The sequence below is a fragment of the Anas acuta genome, chromosome 6 (assembly GCF_963932015.1).
Source record: "Anas acuta chromosome 6, bAnaAcu1.1, whole genome shotgun sequence".
NCBI classification, from domain to species: Eukaryota; Metazoa; Chordata; class Aves; order Anseriformes; family Anatidae; genus Anas; species Anas acuta.
This window is the reverse complement of record NC_088984.1, coordinates 15,318,331-15,336,734: the sequence shown is the minus strand read 5'-3', so window position 1 is coordinate 15,336,734 and position 18,404 is coordinate 15,318,331. Positions and strand designations below refer to the sequence as shown.

General features: G+C 36.9%; 1 protein-coding gene across 3 annotated transcripts in view; it reads left to right on the top strand.

Annotated features, from left to right (window-relative positions):
* Positions 1–18,404, top strand: part of MYLK (myosin light chain kinase) — a 204,388-nt gene that overhangs the window by 145,650 nt on the left and 40,334 nt on the right. For all 3 annotated transcript variants that reach the window (XM_068687510.1, XM_068687511.1, XM_068687508.1), the window contains 3 exons: positions 8,892–8,942; positions 10,621–10,748; positions 14,138–14,291. In XM_068687510.1, coding sequence (XP_068543611.1) covers positions 8,892–8,942; positions 10,621–10,748; positions 14,138–14,291 — 333 coding nt within the window. The remainder of the gene's footprint in view (positions 1–8,891; positions 8,943–10,620; positions 10,749–14,137; positions 14,292–18,404) is intronic.

Here is an 18,404-nt window from a genome sequence, read left to right as displayed (position 1 = left end):
AATCTGAATGAAATCAATATCAATCCTGAGAAAGAATGGAGGAAGGATGTCTTATTTTTCTCATGTCAGAACCAGTTCATTCTACACTGACTTCACTGACTCAGGCTTTGTCACTTGTATGAATGTGAAATGCTGCGGAGAACTGTGCTGAAAATGCTAATGTGAAAAGCTAGGTGAATGTGAAATGCTACTGAGAATAATAAGTGTTGTGTTTCCTCTACACGGACACAAAAGACTAGAAGAGACAGTGGAAAATTGGAACATATTATTATTTATCATACTTCATACTACATGCTACACAAGTACAATAAGTGGATAGTGTTAAGAGTCTTCTAGCTTGACATAACCCTGCAGCAGAAGTGCTAAGATAAAATCCTCACCACTTGAATATTTCTCTAGGGAGCTTCAAAATCATGTGATGTAAAGTGATTTGGGAACAAATTTCCCATTGAAATTAGAAGTTAGTTCAAAGGAGATTTAGAGGGAATTACTCATTTAAATTACCAAGACCACTTTGTAAAATTTTCAGTGGTCATTAAATAAATGTTTTTGGCCCAACAGACTGGAAAAATAGAAGTGCCGCTTGAGATTTTTAAGAGTAAATAATGAATTGATAGTTTATAAATAAATAATTATCTTTAAAGGAAAAAAAAAAAAAAAGGAAAAACCAAACTTTTTCTACTCTATACCTCCTAAAATTTTGTGCTGTTTTATGTTTCTTAAACTGAAGAACTGAAACAGCAGCAAAACACAGCTTGAGCAACTAGCCCAAGTGCAGGGACATTCACTTGCAGGTCTGGAACTCAGCTTTCTTGGTGCTTGCTCTTGTGATTAGTTTGCACACCATACACAGAATGTACTTTTTTTTAAAACCAACATCCCCAACATTTACATAAGTCATGAGTTTTTTAAAAGTTAGATTTTTTTTAAAGTGTGTGTATCTTTGGTGGTTGGGGTTTTTTGTTTGGTTGTTTTTTGGTTTGGTTTGGTTTTAGGATTCACTTTGTGAAAAGGTATATTACAACAGTTAGAGGCTATTTCTTAAACTTCACCAGGGCTCAGCTTTGCAACATAACTTTAAGAAGAAACTGTATCCCATTCATTGCTAGTGAGAAAAGAATTGGCTTTCATGCTTTAGAAAATAACCCTCCTAAATCTAAGCATCACATCAAAGTTTTTAGAGAGAAATGCCTACTGTTTTTGAGAGCTAATTCACAGCACTACTTCCAGTAAATATTAAGAGGTGAACCCACTGTTCTCAGTACCCAAACCACATACATTGAAGGAATGCTCCAGCACATGCTTTGATGGCACAAGCATAAGTTCTTCTGCTTTTCTGTGAAGAATAAAATTACATCAAAGGAAGGAACTTCTTCCACACACCTCCAAGTAAAGGGGTCCAAGATACATTATTTAACATTATTTGGCATCTTGCTGATATAAATCTTTTATATCAGCTACTATATAAATCTTTTTGATTTCATGTCAAATACATTTTAGTTAAGTAATGATGCATTCTTTTGCTGACAGTTGTTAATAAAATGTCTCCACTGACACTTTCCAGATTTAATCCTCTAGAAGGCTGCGCTTTTATCTTACCAGGTCTGATTTCTCAACAGTGTTGGTACTTGAATTCAGGCTGAACAGTGGCATCCCTGGAACAGGGTTATAAGTATAAATATGTCAAAGAGGACTTCTTAGCCTATTATGTATTCATTGTCATAGTGTGTGTGTGCTTGGAGGTGGAGGGGGGATTTTAAGCATTTTAATTACCATGAAGAAATTATGAGTCAGTGGCCAAATGATTAGCATGCAGTCCTGTTATCTGCTCTTCAATAAACAGTCTTGTCAGAGAATTCAAATCTGCAAACACCATTTTAAGAAAATGTTACATTTAAAGTTTAAGTTTGATGAGTTTTTGGTTGATTATATTCCATCAATATAATGTGAAACATGGCATGGATGAACATAAAATGTTTCTAAATTTTACTGTCATGTCAGATTGTTTTCAGTATAAAACTTGCCTCTTTCTAGGGGAAGAACTGAGTTGCTAAGGAAGTAACTACTCAGGTCAGAGTTGTTCTCTTAATTGTACAAATAAGACAGTACTATGTAGCAACTGTGGTCTGGCAACTGTGCTGCTGCTGCTGTCTTCTTTGGTCTCTAGCATAGTCTGAGATGCTTTTTAGGGGTCAGTGAAGCTTTTTAAACCAGTTCTCTCAGTCCCATTCATTTCCCAGAAGGTTCGTGCTGCTCAAGTTCTGACTGTTTCAAGAAGAACCAAGATGTTTTCTGCCCGGTGCATGTGAAGTACCTAGATCTCTACTCAGTGTGTTGGAACAATATGAGTTTCAGAGAAGTCCTGAGAAGTCTCTTACCAAAATTTTTCAAGGAAAAAAATCAGTATGTCAATAAGTATATGTAAATAAAATTGCCATGAACGGTTATTAAGTTGTAGATACTTCTTAATTTTTTTTTCAAATTCTAAATAATGAGAAGTGCTGAATGCATTCTTCAGAATTAGGGTCCAAGGCTGAATAACTGTGGGACCAGTCCTTCCAACCAAACTGGCTGAAATAGCAAGGCAATGTTAAGAATTAACTTAGGTAACTATGAAGGCTGGTTGCTTCCCTTGATGAAAAGAAAATTCAGTTACAGTACCTGTAGAGGACCAATGGAGAAATACTAACGTATTGTGTAAATCACTTTTCCATGATGCCCAGTCCAGCACTGTTAGATAATGTCAGGTATGCATTTTGAATCTCTTCCAGGTTACTTTACAGCTCACACCATGCTGACATTTTCTGAGTTAAATATTGGCACGGGACAATATTTTCCATGTGTTTTTCATACAGTCCACCCTACATAGCTGTATGTTGACAGAAGAAGACAGAAATGTTTATTGACTGTCTCATGCAGAGAAAAATGAGTGCGGCTTTTGCAACATGGCCTTGAACTGAAGAGATGCCATACACCGTTACTTCCCAGTTAAGTCATTGACTAGAAATTGCAGATCTTTGGCAGGTAATAGAAACATTGACCAAAGTTTCTTTTCTCAAAAAGAGACCTAAATCCATTGCCTAAATAAATGTGCAAAAGCACAGAATACTTAGTTTTTTCCCACTGAAATCATTTGGAGATCCCAAACATCTAAAGGGCATGACAGTCTTTTTCCTTTCTAACAGACTGGGTAGCAGGCTAGTGACTGCTGTTCATACACAGTTAACCACAGCATTTTAGCAGTTAACTCTAGATGTTCTTGCAGGGCATGAGAAATGCAAAGATGGAACCTATATTTAAGAAATGAATGTAGTTATCTTGCTCCTATCAAAACTTTTAGTGGAATTCACAAGACTTGATTGTTTGTAAGCTCCGTTTGATACTGGATCTCTTCTGTGTTACTCAGATTTGTTTTAACTGCAGAAATTGTTCAAGGACAGTGCTGACAAACAGCTAAAGAATTGTTTTTTCCTCCAGCTGAGCTGTTTTAAAATACTAAATTACTTTCAGTGTGCTATTCTGCATTGCTGAAGCTCTGAGTGTGCTAGTATATGCTAGCTCTTTCTTGACTGGAATGCAGTAGTGTATATTTCCTGGAACTTTTTTCCCTGATGGAAGAGGAGGCTGGATTTTTTTCAATTAGAGGACAATCTCTGCATGATTTAGAAGCTAAATATGGGATGTTGCAACAAAATGTCAGTTGTTTTTAATGAGAAAAATAAAAGGCACTAAAATCCTCACTGAAACACGCAAACCGAAATGACTGTCTTGTATGGCTCTTAGTTTTCTAATTTCCTCATGTCATCAAATTTAATCAGAGTTGTTCTCTATTTTATTGTATTTAGATAATAAATAGCTATTTGGAAACAGAATGAGGAATTTACTTCTTGAGAAGCAATTGAGTGGAACTGTTTAACTTTCAAACCTAGACAGTGTTCAGGCTACTGGTTCTGGTATATTGTCACTGTTGGTTTTCTCTGTAGCAATTAGCATAGGTTATTGAGCTTATGAATAAGTTGGTAAGTAATGATGCATTGTCTTTTAGTACAATTTTAGTCATCATATTCCTCTTATCTCAGCTTGTCTGTGTTAAGTAATACTTGTAACAAGTTTTTGCACCAGCAAGGAAGCCTGTGATGGAAGCAAGGTTAGAACTGAGTAATTTATTGCCTTAACCATGAGGCCAAGCTTTTTATTATACTGTACTTTTAGGTCTCAGTCATACTATGCTTTCTAGCATCAGAAGTGGGTAGTGAAGATACAGAAAACTGTCATCTTTGGTATCAGACCCTGATGTCTGTCCCTAGGGTCAGAATGAGATTACACCATGATTCATTTACATGTGGGAGACAGAGACCTCACCAAGTCACATCCCACATACATTGATGTGAGATGGAGAAGACAGAGCAGAGACTTGAATCTGTGTTTTCTGTCTCCTGTACATCCTGTACATATGTTCTCTTTTCTGTGATATCTAACGCATTATAGACATGACTTTTTTCCAGTGTCTCCTTAAGGAAACACTCTCACAAAAAAAAAAAAAAAAAAAAAAAAAAAAAAAAAAAAACACTCTCAGAAGGCAAAATCTTGAAAAGTTTTGCGTGATTGGAAAATGGTTTCCTATGTGACTATAATATTAGAGTATGACATTGGCCCTTCTTCTACCTTGAACTTAAATGAGACTTACACAAGAAGGCAGAAGTAGAGAAATGTCTTGCTCCTTATGTTTAACAGTTAGATATTTACTGTGCTTGTTTCACAGCTGCTGAAATCAAGATATGCACATAGTACAAGATATACAAAATATGCACATAACTTTAGACATATCCCTAAAGAAAGATAGTAGGAATTATCAACTGGTTAGAAATGCTGTTTTGAGAACTGATGTGTTTTTTCAGACTGTTACAGACTTTTTACTTCATGCTTTATGAAAGCAAGTTGTGCAGAGAGCCATTTCAGGGGAGGGCTATGACTATTTTTAGTAAAATTCCAAAAAAGGGAAACAAAAAAGAAAGACAGAGGCTTCTGAACATATCTGCTCTCACGAATTCAACATCAGGGCAAAGAACTTCACAACCAAATGTCCCACAGCTATCAGACTATATGGAATCTTTCCCTTTTTTAGTGTATGTCCCCCCAGACACAAACTGTCTAAGAGGCAAACCTGCCTATAAAGTTATGTAAATACCAGCCTTGTGATGTTTACATTAAATCATTTCTAGCAGGCAGATTCATTTAAGGAGGCAATATTATGTCCTTTTTCTTCCAGACTGGTTTTCAGCTTCGGCCTATTTCAATGTAAATATCAAAAGAAAGACTTTTAAAAAAAATAAAATGCAGAAGCAGACTTGCATTAACATTTCCAAGAGGCTTAAATATTTTAATGAAAACAATCATTTGACCTTGTCAACTCTGATTAATCTTATTAGATTTTTTCAATGTCTCCAGCAGCTTTTGAAACAAAAGCTGCTTTTCAAAAGATGTATGAGGTGAGCTGGGATTCTTAAGGAACGTCTAAGAACAGGAGAGTGTACACAAGCAGCCAAAAAAGTCAGCTTCAGGGATGTAGCAATGTATCCTACTCATTCCCTTCCACACTGCCCCTGCCTTTCATTTCTGCTCAGGGCTATTTGTGTCTGCAAAACAGGATATTCAGCCAGACCTTCCAGCAACCCTTTGCAGTCTCCATGGTTTGATGAAGTCCAGTGACAGTCTGCATATCCTCAGTTAAGTTAATGTAATGTCCTGATGGGTAAAAATGAAAAATTAAACAAAAATGTTTTATTTACATATAAAAAGCATTGTTCTAGCTAAATAAGGTGAAGGGGTTGTGTTATTTGCTTTGCTGCTATAAAAATCCACATTGAGGTGAAAACCTTTTAAGCCATCTTAAACATAGCCTTATTTCTTCCAGGTCTAAGAGGTAGTCCTGGAAAATGCATTTATTCCATTTATAGGGTGAAGTAATACCCAGTGGTTCACTGTGCATCCTTGAATATACAGAAACATCGTTCTTTAACAGCGATAAATCAAATGTTATTGATTGTGAATGAACAAATTATGTTATTGAGGTCCCTTCTGTGATGAACTGGATAGTAGATAGTAAGCAGGGAAAAGTGAGAGAGGTATCTGAGTATATAGACATCTGTGCTGTTTATATGTTGTGCAAAGGCAGAGAGTGACATTGTCAGCCAGGTGGAAGAAAAATCTTGAGATACATGTATTAAGAGTCAGAGTGAAATACAAACATTCATAGAATGAGACGACTCCACCAGCACCTTGTCTGTTAGCTAAGATACTGCACCAAATATACTACAAATGCCAAGAGGTAAAAGCTGAGTGAAAATTATGTGGGATTAAGGAATTTGGCTTTCCTCTTATTTGTAGCCACTGACAGTTCTGAAAAATAAAAATAGTGCCTGCAACCCAAGATGTCATTTGACAAATGGTACTTTTTACTCATCATTGGTGTTCTTTGTTCATATCAAGCTTAATGGAGGATGAAAGTAACTGAATTCATGATGTTGCTTTAACCAGTATTAATAGCCATTATAACTCTGAGGATATATCAAGCAACTATTCCATCCTCAGTTTAGAGAAGAGAATCTGAAGTCAAATGCAGCACACAAAAAAATATTTGCATGTTATTAAATCATATTAATGAGTTTTCATGGGATTATGCATCTAATGCATTGCTAATGGATTACTTTCATTAATGGGGATGTTTAACAGTTGATGATGGGCTAGATTCTCCAGCCCTTCCAAGTGGCACCTGATATATAAGTATTCAGTTTCAATCACGTAACTGTAACTACAGCCTGAAATAAATGAGCTTGGAGTAAGTGTGACCATGTAATGTTAAAGAGGAGAACTGCTTTGAAAATACTACTTATCACTTTTGCTCATACAGCTTGGGCAGGAAAGAGGAGCTGGAAATATATATGCTGTCACTTACTATAGCAGCCAGGGGACTTGTCATCCAGTTAATGGACCAAAAGTAATGGGTCCCTTCAATGAGCAATAGTGCTCTTTGAAGGCCTCTATTTAAAAAGTTAAATCCACAAGGAAGATATGGTCCACTTATACTGGGATAAAATCCCCAGAAGTACTCATCTAAACTTTTAACTGTTCTGTTGAGTTGACAGTCACTGAAGAAAGGCTTCCTTGGGAGATAGCTAAGTCTTCTTTTTTGACTCAGCCATAAGTACTGCAAGAATATCCTACCTCTCCATTTTAGTATTCTGGTTCCAACAAAATCAATAAAGACAGAGCATATGAAAGCTAAGCATACCTTGAAAGAAAATCACTATGAAATGGAATATTTTATAAGAAGGTGACAACAACTTCTATATTCAGAGCATAGTGAAATATTCCCCAGAATGTACTGGATAGACACTGGTGTTGACGGCTAAACCACTACTTATTAAAGCATTTGGTCTTTTAGCAACCTATAGCACATCAGTTGTTATTTCAAGCAGCTCTAAAACTAAAATCCAAGTCTTCACAACTGTCTACGATATTAGAGCCCCATGATGGGTTCATTTCTCATGGCTCGTTATTCAAAGGGCATCAGATGATATGTTGCCTGGGTATCATGCACAGCTTGTAGTTTGCAAGTAGTAAAGGAAGTTAAAATAAAAATATCTCTTTATTGCTTTGGTGGGGATTTGGTATTCCCCTTTTGTTTTGGTTTTAGTTCCTCAATGTCTTCTGACTTTGAAGTATTTTAAACAATGATCCAAATAATTCAAACCTTTTGACACTGTAATGGCTACCACTAGGTACCTATGTAGATGCTGCCAGATATTCAAAATCACTTAGCAGATATTACCTCCATTGCAGGCAACAATATCTCAATAGCCAGGTTGCTCAATCAAGCTGACTAGTTGAGCAAAAGAAAATAAGAAATGTCCTTTCAGAGCAGAGGCCATCCTCTGACAAGGATGCTTAGGAGAGCAGATAAAAAGAGAGTGCTTTAAAAGGAATGATTTCTTCCACTTCTGGAATTCAGTGGCTTGAAAGCATCCAGACTGTTACATTTAATGGCCACCACTAGACATAAGTCCTATGAATCTGTCCTTTTGAACCTTTCTATGTTTCTGACCTGCAAAACATTGTTTGTCTGTGAACCTAACTTATGCGTGCTACATTTAAAAACACTTCTTTTGTTTCTTTTAGAACTGTTCCTTGGTGATTTAATTGGATAGCCCTTAGGTCTTTTTTCCAAGAAAAAATGAACAGTCATTTTCTACCTACCTGTCTTCTCAATCATTTTCTACTTACCATTCACAATTTTGTAGAACATTGCCTTCCTGATATGTAGGTGCCCAGGTGTCAAATACTGGGCCATATTTTTGGGTGCCATGACCCTTCTTTTGTGAATACTTGAAAAAGTTGTCCCTGCCTAGGGAAGAAGATGTAGCAGAGGAGTGATACAAGCATTTACTGCCTGTATATGTCTGTTTCTTTACTATCTCATAAATGACGTGATTAGTATATGGTGTTCACTGCTTTAGTTTTAAATGAGCTCATTCAGCATTGATTATGCTTGAAGTTTGGGCAGATAGTCAATATGAGATGGATCTTGGCCTTGTGTTTTCACCTCATTAAACTGCTGTGAGGAATAGAGTATGACGGACTATGGGATATGTGCAGCAGATTTGTTTGACTCTTTTAAAAGTTCCCATTTCAACAGTGAAAATTCTGAGGCTCATTCAGCAGATCAGAAGTGTTTTTTGAAAGTGTTTTTAATTCTTGAGTTTTATATGCTGCAAGTAGATTTCCAAGTGCCAACAAAGAATCACTATGAATGTAAGCAGCTTGTTTGCTACCTTCCAAAATTCACCTTTGACTTAACTTTCTTTTCTTTTTTTTTTTTTTTTCTTAATTAGGTGAAGCAACAGTGAAGAAGAAACCAGCTCCAAAGACTCCTCCAAAAGCAGGTAATCGTTTTCATGTATCACCTAATTAGAATAAATAATAAACCAATACTGTTTTATACAGACAATGCATTTCTAAGTACAGCCATTTACCTACTGAATTTATCACGCATGTGTTATTAAATAGTGGGTATGAAGTTCTGTGAGGACAAAAATGGAAAGCTGAATCCAGTTTTCAAACTTGTTCATAAAGTTACACGTGGCTAAAACTTAAATTATGAGCATGCAAAAAAGTAATTATCAAATAAATTATAGCAAGATCCTATAGCATGTCAGCACTGTAACTCTTGCCCATTTTTCTAGCCTCAACACAGCTTAGTTTTCAGTGAAAAAGGTTTCAATATGTATCACAGAATGCCACATCTGCATGAGTAGGTACCACAGAGAAGTTGATACATACATGTCCTCTTAACTGGCATTATGGTAACTTGTTTGTCTGTTAGCATTCTCCTAGGAAAAACTATATTTAAAGCTACCCAGAAAGTTCCTTTGTAAGAAACTGCTGTCAGTGTCCTAAAACTTTGTCAGGCTTTTTGACTATTCAAGCTGTTTTCTCTGGCAGATGTGTGCCTCAGCCTAATTTCTTTCAGATACTTTCAAAACAAAACAAAGCAGCAACAACAAAAACATAAAAGCTTTGCTAAGGAAAACAAACCACTTTGTTTTACTGACACTGAAAAGGATATAAAAGCACTGTTTTCATGCCCAGTAGCCCTATGCTTTGGATGGGAATGTTACATTTGGCAGTGAAGTCATTCTAGTGTTAGGGAGTCCCTTTTAATACTTCTGTCAAAATATCTTCATATCTGCTGTCCCTCACCCAAAAATATTTTTTTACCGTGCTGCTCCTGTAAAGCAACTGAAAAGGTTTAACCCTGGAGTTGTCAAGAATATGGTATTTCTGGCATCTGTCCCTAGCAGTTGCCAGGGGTCTGTCACACTCAGCATCACAACTGAGAGGCAGCAAATGGCACTAATTGAAAAAGAGAGGTTCTGCCATCTAACCATACCCAGATGATGAGAAGGAAGAGGAGGACAAATAACTGTTTCCAACATGGAGGAATAAGAATGGGACTGGAAGACTGAAAAGACTGTAATACACAACCAGAAGGATGTGTCATTGCTCATAGGAGAATTGTATATGATGAAGAAAATGTTGATTTCCTTCCTTACCTCTATAATAGATATCCCACATGATGCTCACCTGGGCATTCTAGAAGGAATATTCAAAGGCAGATGTTAAATTTTAGATTTTATGAATGCCAGTGACATTAGGGAGCAGGTTCGCAGACCCTCTCATCATGTGCAAACTGAGATGAAGTTAGCTGGGGCCCTTCAAAAATACAAAGTGAAGAAGAATCTTACAGCAAAGCATTTTGTAAACTCTTTGGAATTGGTGGTAGGTTTAGACAATTTCCACATTCAGATTTCTGTGCCTTAGTCTTGTATGAGCAGTTTCAGATGTGTAGATTGTTACTGCTTCACTACAGTAGAATTAAAAATGTCCACAGTGTTGTTTTATTGCAAGCAACAGATAAGTGCCAGTCTGTATTTCAAATGGTGCTCTGAAACTGTTGAACCAAAATAAGTATGTGTTTTGAATTTTAAGAAAAATAGAAAGTATAGTTACATAAATACGTAAATTATTTATTTATTTATTTATTTTTATTTTTTTGGTCAGCTACTCCTCCTCAGATTACTCAGTTCCCAGAAGACAGAAAAGTCCGTGCTGGTGAATCAGTGGAATTGTTTGCCAAGGTGGTAGGAACAGCACCCATAACTTGCACCTGGATGAAGTTCCGTAAGCAGGTAAATTGTTTTCTGTTCTGTTTTAACAATCATAAAAAAATATAGCTGGACAAGAATTCCAAAAACCCATCTTATAAACCTCCTTTCTCCAGCGACTGGCAGTATCCATGTCATTCCTGTCATGTTTTCCTCACCTCTGCTGAAAACATTACAATGATGGAGATTTCACAGCCTCCATTGACAATCTATTGCAGCACCTAAATATCCATAACATTAGAAATTCTTTTCCTAATGCCAAACCTAAATCTTTCTTGCTACAGTTTAAATCCATTGCTGTGTGTTCTCTCTCCTAAAAGTAATGGCTGTTCCTTTGAGAAAAGCCTTAGACCATGTAATTAAAATATAGTTGATGCAAAGGATGTAGTATCTGAAAGACATTTTTCACAGGAAATGTTTCTGTCCTTTAGAAACATTTTTTTCTTCATTTATGCTAGTTCTAAAGCTATGTCAGAGGGGCAACGTGCCATGCAGAAAACTTGAATGAAATATCTTAAAACACAAAGGTCACACTGCAAGGCTTATCAGCAACAGTGCTGCCCTCATCCCCTGGATTTAAAGTTCTTTCTACTTGAATTACCTTCCTTGTATTGTATTGCATATGTCCATAAAGGCAGCTTATAAAAAGAGTTTCTTTAATGAGTAATTAAAACACTTTAAACCAAACAATCCAATATGCAAGTACAAGTTGGAAAATGAAGTGCCATGTTAAGACAGAGCAAATGTAAATATGTACTGTAGCTGCTATTGTGTTTATTTCATTCTAAATTTGTTATGCACTCTATAGAATATAAATAAAAACAGCTTCTTCTACAAGGAAGTTTATATTCTAAATCCAGATGGGTCATCATTTAATTTAAAAAGTTCTAAACAGTTTGCCAGACCAAAGGGTATTCCAGCTTCCTTCTTTGCTAAGCCTAAATAACCTGTTTTAGGGAAAGAGTGTTTTTGTTTTCATTTCCCTGAACTCTCAAACTTCCTTAAAATACTTTAATTTCAAGACTGTAATTAAAAAGCAGTCTACTCATTTCCACAAATATAGGCCTCAGAAGTGACACTGAGTTCCCCATTTGGCTGAGATCTGTCTTGGCACATGGGTAAATGTACCCCTCAAAAGTGAGCTGCTGGTATGTGCAGGTTTCTGAGTTCACCAATGAATACAACAGTCCTATTTGTGTAAATTTCAAGTTTTTTATATACAAAATAAAAGTGTAAACTGAGACCAGCACCTAATACTACCCATATCAGATCTCTGGTTTAACAGGTTTTTTCATTTGTAAAAGGATGGTAAAAGTAACTGTCTTTACAATTCTTTTTTTAATTATTTACTGTGAGACAATCTAAAGGTTTGCAAAATTGTAAATTCAGATGGGTAATAATTTTTTTAGATGGGTCAGGATGGCAGGTGAATGGTATAGAAAAGATGAAGCCTCAGGAAGGTTAATAAACATTGTGGGAGGATAAGTGAGGGTAGCAGTCTTTCACTCATTGAATTAATTGGGAAGCCAATTACTATGTGCTGCATTATAATAGCCAATAGTAATAGCCAATTATTATTACTGTGCTGCACTATTATTTTGCTTTCTTTTTCACTTATCATCACACCTCATTTTTATCCTGGATTTCTTCCTCCTCTACACATGTGGTTGATTTCAACCCTGTTCCATTCCCAGTCCTAACAGTGAAAATCACCCAAGTATTTTTATAACTTTCCTGGGGACTAGTTGTAGTTATCTGAGCAAAGCCAGTGAGTGTTGAATTCTGATTTCATCCCTTCCACTGTATACAGCCGTGAGCAGGAGGGATTCATTCTCTCTATGTCCTTCCTCACATTTCCTCAGGTTCAAGAGAGCCACAGTAGCCTCCCCCAGGTACATTCTGGACAACTGTCTTTTGCTGGAAGAAAGGGAATGTCACCAAGTTATGAGCCATACAGTTGTACATGATTGCAATCTAGTGGAGTGATGCTGGAGCCGTGCTTAGCTAGAACACCAAGAAAACTTTTGAAAGCTTCTATTGTTAGCTGAGTAACAAAATCTGTTGTTTAACCTTTCCAATTGTTGTAGATTCTTAACTATGACCAGTGATTCTCTTTTGGGAACATAGGAATCTATCTTCCTGTTGTCCACACCCATTGCAATGGGTATATAATGCATATCCAGTTCTACTAGACTGCTTTTTTATTACTATTATCCTTCGACTAGTTCTAATGAAGCAAAGCATGTAAACCAGTGTAGAATCGCAGAACAAAGTACGTGGGGAAGAAAACAACTTTCAGAAAAATTTAAACTGTAATCCTATATAATCCCATTTACTAACTTTCTCTAGCAATTACTGTAGGAGCCACCTTCTCAGGTTACTTTTGGGCATATTGCAGTGTGCATGTTCCATCTCAGCTGAGGAGAAGGCAGGGCAGGTCCTGATCTTAGCCTTGTAATTTCTTATTCTCTGAATTTATGTGACAAGATAAGCCAAACTAAATAGCCTTCATTTTTAATGAAATTCTGAGAATGAGTTGGAAGAGTCATTTATCTAAAAAGGAAGTGGTGGGAGGAACAAGGGCATTGACATTGTTGTCTGTTTCATAAGAACACAGCGTACAACTTCTATAATTGCAATGTAGCATTATGAGGTTTTAAAATAATCTTTCGTGTCTCAAGTTAATACTGATTAAAATCTAAGTCTCCTTGGCCATTTATGCTATGATAGCTTAGTTTCAATTAAAAGCTAGTTCATAATATGCCTATGGTATTCAGCTGAGATTTTAAATTTGGGCTCTCCAGAAAATAAAAACACCGTAGGAAGGCTAAATCTGCTGTTTGTACTTGTCTCTGCACCGCTGTACCATTACATCTCCATTTCAGGCAACAACATCTTCAATTGCTGTGTTACCGTGATTTATATGGAAGTACAGAATAAGGCTGGTTGAGATGAGGGTAAAAGTCATAGCTATGGGTGACTTGCACATTCAGATTCTGAAAGGAATGGCAAATGAATTAGGGTATTTAGAACTAAACCCTTGTGGCACTGTGGTCACTGTGCATTACTTACATGAGACCAAATTTTGTTCTTTTGCCAACTAGACAGTGTACACTTTAAGCCTGTCAAAGGGGTCATAGAAAGTGAAGATCCTGTTCCATAGTGGAGTCCCACCAGAAACAAGGATCCTTGTTTCTGTTGCAGGACTGGAGCAATTGTAATGTTCCACTGCATTTCTAGGTGTCTCATATCGATTACTCTGTTTACCAGATGCACATAATTCACTGTTGTGATAGTTATCTGCAGATGACTATCATTATGCTAACCTTGTGTTGTAATTTAAGCACTTTCATGTACAGAGGTAAAGAAATCTCTCCAGTAAGATCTTTTTTTTTTTCTGTTCATCTTGACAGATTCAAGAAAATGAATATATCAAAATTGAGAATGCTGAAAACAGCAGCAAGCTAACAATATCATCAACGAAGCAGGAACACTGTGGATGTTACACACTAGTTGTAGAGAACAAACTTGGCAGCAGACAAGCACAAGTCAACCTTACAGTTGTTGGTGAGTCCATAATAATGATTTAGATATATACTTATGATAGACAATAATCTACATTCACTTTATAATATATATGACAATAAGCAAAACTAAATGAAACTATCAGGTAAGTTAAGAAGACTGAAAAAAATAAAATAAAAAAAGAAAAAAGAGAGAAAAAAAAAGAAAATACAAACAACAATAACAACAATTCTTTAAAAATTATCTGGACTGTATAGCAGCATTGTAATAACCACTGCAAGCAACTTCAGCAGGGTTATAATATGTTTTATTTTCCAAAATTACTGACTACAGATGGAGGTGTAAAATAGCCCAGACTTTATAAAAACACAAGGAAAAAAAAAAGGTCATGTCTCCATTTTTGATTAGATACCACTATAGTCCACCTCTTCACTTTTAACATTTGTAGCATTGACATATTTGCTAGACTGCAAATTTTAAAACTGCTAGTTCAGGAAGGCCTGAGATGACTCCTCTTAGACTGCAAATTTGAAAACATCCTGTTGCTTGGGGGAGGGAGGTTTTATCCTTCTAACTGAAATTCCTACCGTTGTCTACTTGTTTTATACTGACAGAACTCATTGGATAGAGGCAGTCTGTTATGAATATGGAGCTCTTTACATTTGGAACTTTAGACACATGTATTTTAAATACACATCTAAACTATGGAAGAATCACTTAAAGCATAATAAAGTTTCAAAAAGCCTTGTCGGATGACAACTTCAGAGCACCGGGTTTGTTGCAGCAGGCTGTGGATATCTACAGATAGTTTTAGACTGTTAGACAGTTTCAGAATCTTTGCATATATAACTGCTTGAGTGTTAGAGAAAACCTATAGCTGTGACATCTAGCTTTGAAAAGGCCAGTGAACCCACCTTGGTATGGATGTACTGCAAATGATTTCCAGGGAAATCCAAGAAATGCCTATAGGCAAAGAGGGAGATCTGTTTAAAACATTAGTCTGCATCTTTCTGTTCCTAGGCTCTGGTCTCTATGGCCTGTGGAGGGGTCTTGACATGAAGACTCCCTCTACTGCAGGAGTGCAGAGCTTGCCCAGACATTTGGACAAAGTCTAGTTCAAAAAAGCAAAGCTTCATCGTAGTGATGCAGTCATAACTGCATTGGCTCCGCTGCCCTTACAGATACATGTATGTGGGCTAGTGAGTAAGTAAAGCAAGTGTGTACAATGCCAAAGGCAAAAATCGGACTTTGATGAAATCCATGGCAAAACACCAGTAGCACAAGTTGGACTGGAAATCCATTTCAGTGATCCAATGAATAACATGCAATGTTTATTGACTAGAACCACACTTCCAACTACAATGACCACTACAAAAGAGTAAATGTCGTCAGTTGAATACTTTTGTGTGTATCGTCAATACAAGTCTCCTGATTATTTAAATTTTTTTTTTGTCTAATCTGTGGCACTGGTTGCAGTTAAAGATCACAGTGAATGAATATAAATATCACGCAGATGCCAACAATATGCCATAGAATGCAAGAATAGAAGATCATAGGTAAATCATATTATTCCTTCCAACAGTAGGTTGTACAAATCAGGAATGTAGCTAGGTTAAAAATGAAAACCTTGAAAAACTGATCCTCAAAAACTATTCTCTATATTGTTCTAACTACTGCTTTTGTGTCCAAAGTGCCAACACAGCTGTCTAGCAGCTAGAGGTAAGGCAGGAGACAATCTGCTCTTTACGTTTCCCCTTTTATCACTCCTTCCTAGGCCACTGCTGCAGTCTGTTAACTGTAACAGGTTATTCAGCAAGATGGATTTTTTTTCTAGCTGAACCAGGCCAACAGTTCCTATGATCTTGTCATTATGTGATCCTTGCCTCATTATTATATGTCACTGTTTCATGTCTATTGGAGTTAATTGGCTTGAAAGTCTTTGAATTCTATAACCTTATAAAGCTACATCTCAGCCTCCTGCTTTGCTTTTCCATAAGTGAGAAATGTGCCAGAGAACAGTGGGATTCCCAGAGATGCTTTCGGGAGAGTTGGGTGAAGAATCCTTACAATGTGCTGGAGTTTGCCATGCATTTTGGCTGATGACAAGCTATCTGTTTCCAACTGAAAAGAATAAATTCCCTCTTGTAAAATTGCCAAGCTCTTCAGTGAAACATCTCGCTGATGTCAGCACTGCCAAAGGCATTACAAAGCCTCCAGATTTCTAGTTTGCTCCATGTGCATTTTAACTATAGATTCTTCTTTGTGGGTCCTCAAAAATGTGGGAAAAGGGGGCAAAAAAAATGTCTTCCTTCTAGGAAGTAGGTTTAAATTTCACTACTGAGATAGAATCCCTCACCCCATCTGCACCTTAAGAGGTCAGAAGATGCTGTCTTTTCTCCAAAGCCTACTCTAGTCAGCATAGGGAAAATGTACTTCTCTAAATACGCAAAACATGACAATTCAGTCTACAAAAGCTCATCCTTAGTCCTAAATTCTCACCTGTCCATTCTCTCTGCTCTGTCCAAACTACTGGGAAGAAACTTGCTCTCCCTGCCCTGATCCCCCATTCATAACAAGGGTTTGTGGAGAAAGCCCTGGTGCTAGAATTGAGTCAGCTATTTATAAAAAGGCTATAACTCTGAGAGAGCTGCCTCCCTATCAGTTCACCAACGAAAGGCACATCTGTTTGTATGCTGTGTGTGCAAAACATTGCTGACTGACCACAGTCCACAATTAGTCTTGAATGTATTGAGGGAAACTACAAATACAGAACATCTGCTCCCTGGAGGAGTGTGTCTGAGCTGACCTAGAGCTGTTTCAAAGGTCTAAGTAACAGGTTTTTCTGTTCTGAGTTTCAGGAAATCAAATGCATTTGTTAAAATATAAAATTAAATAAATAGGAAAATAAAGAAGTATTTATTTTATTATTACTTTACAACCATGTGGGTTGCAAAGTCTTCATGGTGATGTGCAAGTTTACCACGTGAAAGACTCCAATACACTTTTCCTAAATTAAATTTGGACTGTAACACATGATAGGGAGCAGGTTGCCCAGAAAAGTTGTGCAGTCTCCATTCTTAGAGGCATTCATGTTCAGACTGGATAAACATCTGAACAACCTGGCCTGGCCTTATAACTGACACTGCTCTGAGCAGAACTTTCCTGAGGATATTTAAGACCATCCTGGATCTTCCTTTTCAGTTAGGAAAGTAAAAGCGGGAACAGAAGCACTTGAAAGAATTCCAACTGTATTCTAAGGATTTTTTCCTTAATAATTTTAATAAATATCTATGAGCAAGATGTCCACTAAACTCAGGCTCCAGTGTAATCTGTTTGCAGTCCACACACCAGATGCAGAGATATCTAGTCAAGTTAGCAAAGACCCTTGTTAATTTGTTGGCAGGGTGGTGTGATGATGAATACACAGAACTGAGCCACCAGGATGGAGTCTTGAGTTTAACACTGCTTTATTGTGTAGCTTTGTGCCTGTATAAGCACTAATAATGCTGGGAGACCTGCAGTAGAAGAAGACATCCAAGTTAAGCAATCTCTTCTCTTAAAGGATAGACAGTTTCCAAAATGCCCATGTTGAGTTCTCTATTGTTAAGATTGGCTCTCTCAAATAAGCAATTTCATTAGCCGTATGATCTCTCTAGGGAGATTTTTTGCAACATGTTTCTGCTCCAAATCCAGATCAGTCTGATGTGGGACTGAGCTAATGATTTACGGCAGATGCTGTGTCAGATTAATGTGGACTTTTGTTGCCAAAGCTATATTAAATGAACCAGTAGTGAGCTGAGTGTGAAATAGGACTGATTTAGGAAAGGTACATACTTCGCTCTACAGTGATAGCAAGAAATATTCATTCCTTCCATGCCATTTCCTGGCTGTATATATGCAAATATATCAAATTGCTGTTTCTGAACATTTTAGATCTGTGACAGGAATACCCTCATCTGCAATCACTTTTGAAAAAGGAATTTGGTCTTCATACTGGCTATGGCTGGGTACTATGACAAAGAGTCAAAAGAATAACAGAGTATTCAACAAGGAGAATGTGGCATTAAAGAAGTGGTCTATCCTGCAGCTGTGCTGCAAGCTTCTTTCATGATTTTGGGCAAATTGCTCATGTTTCCATGCCTCTAATACAGGGGT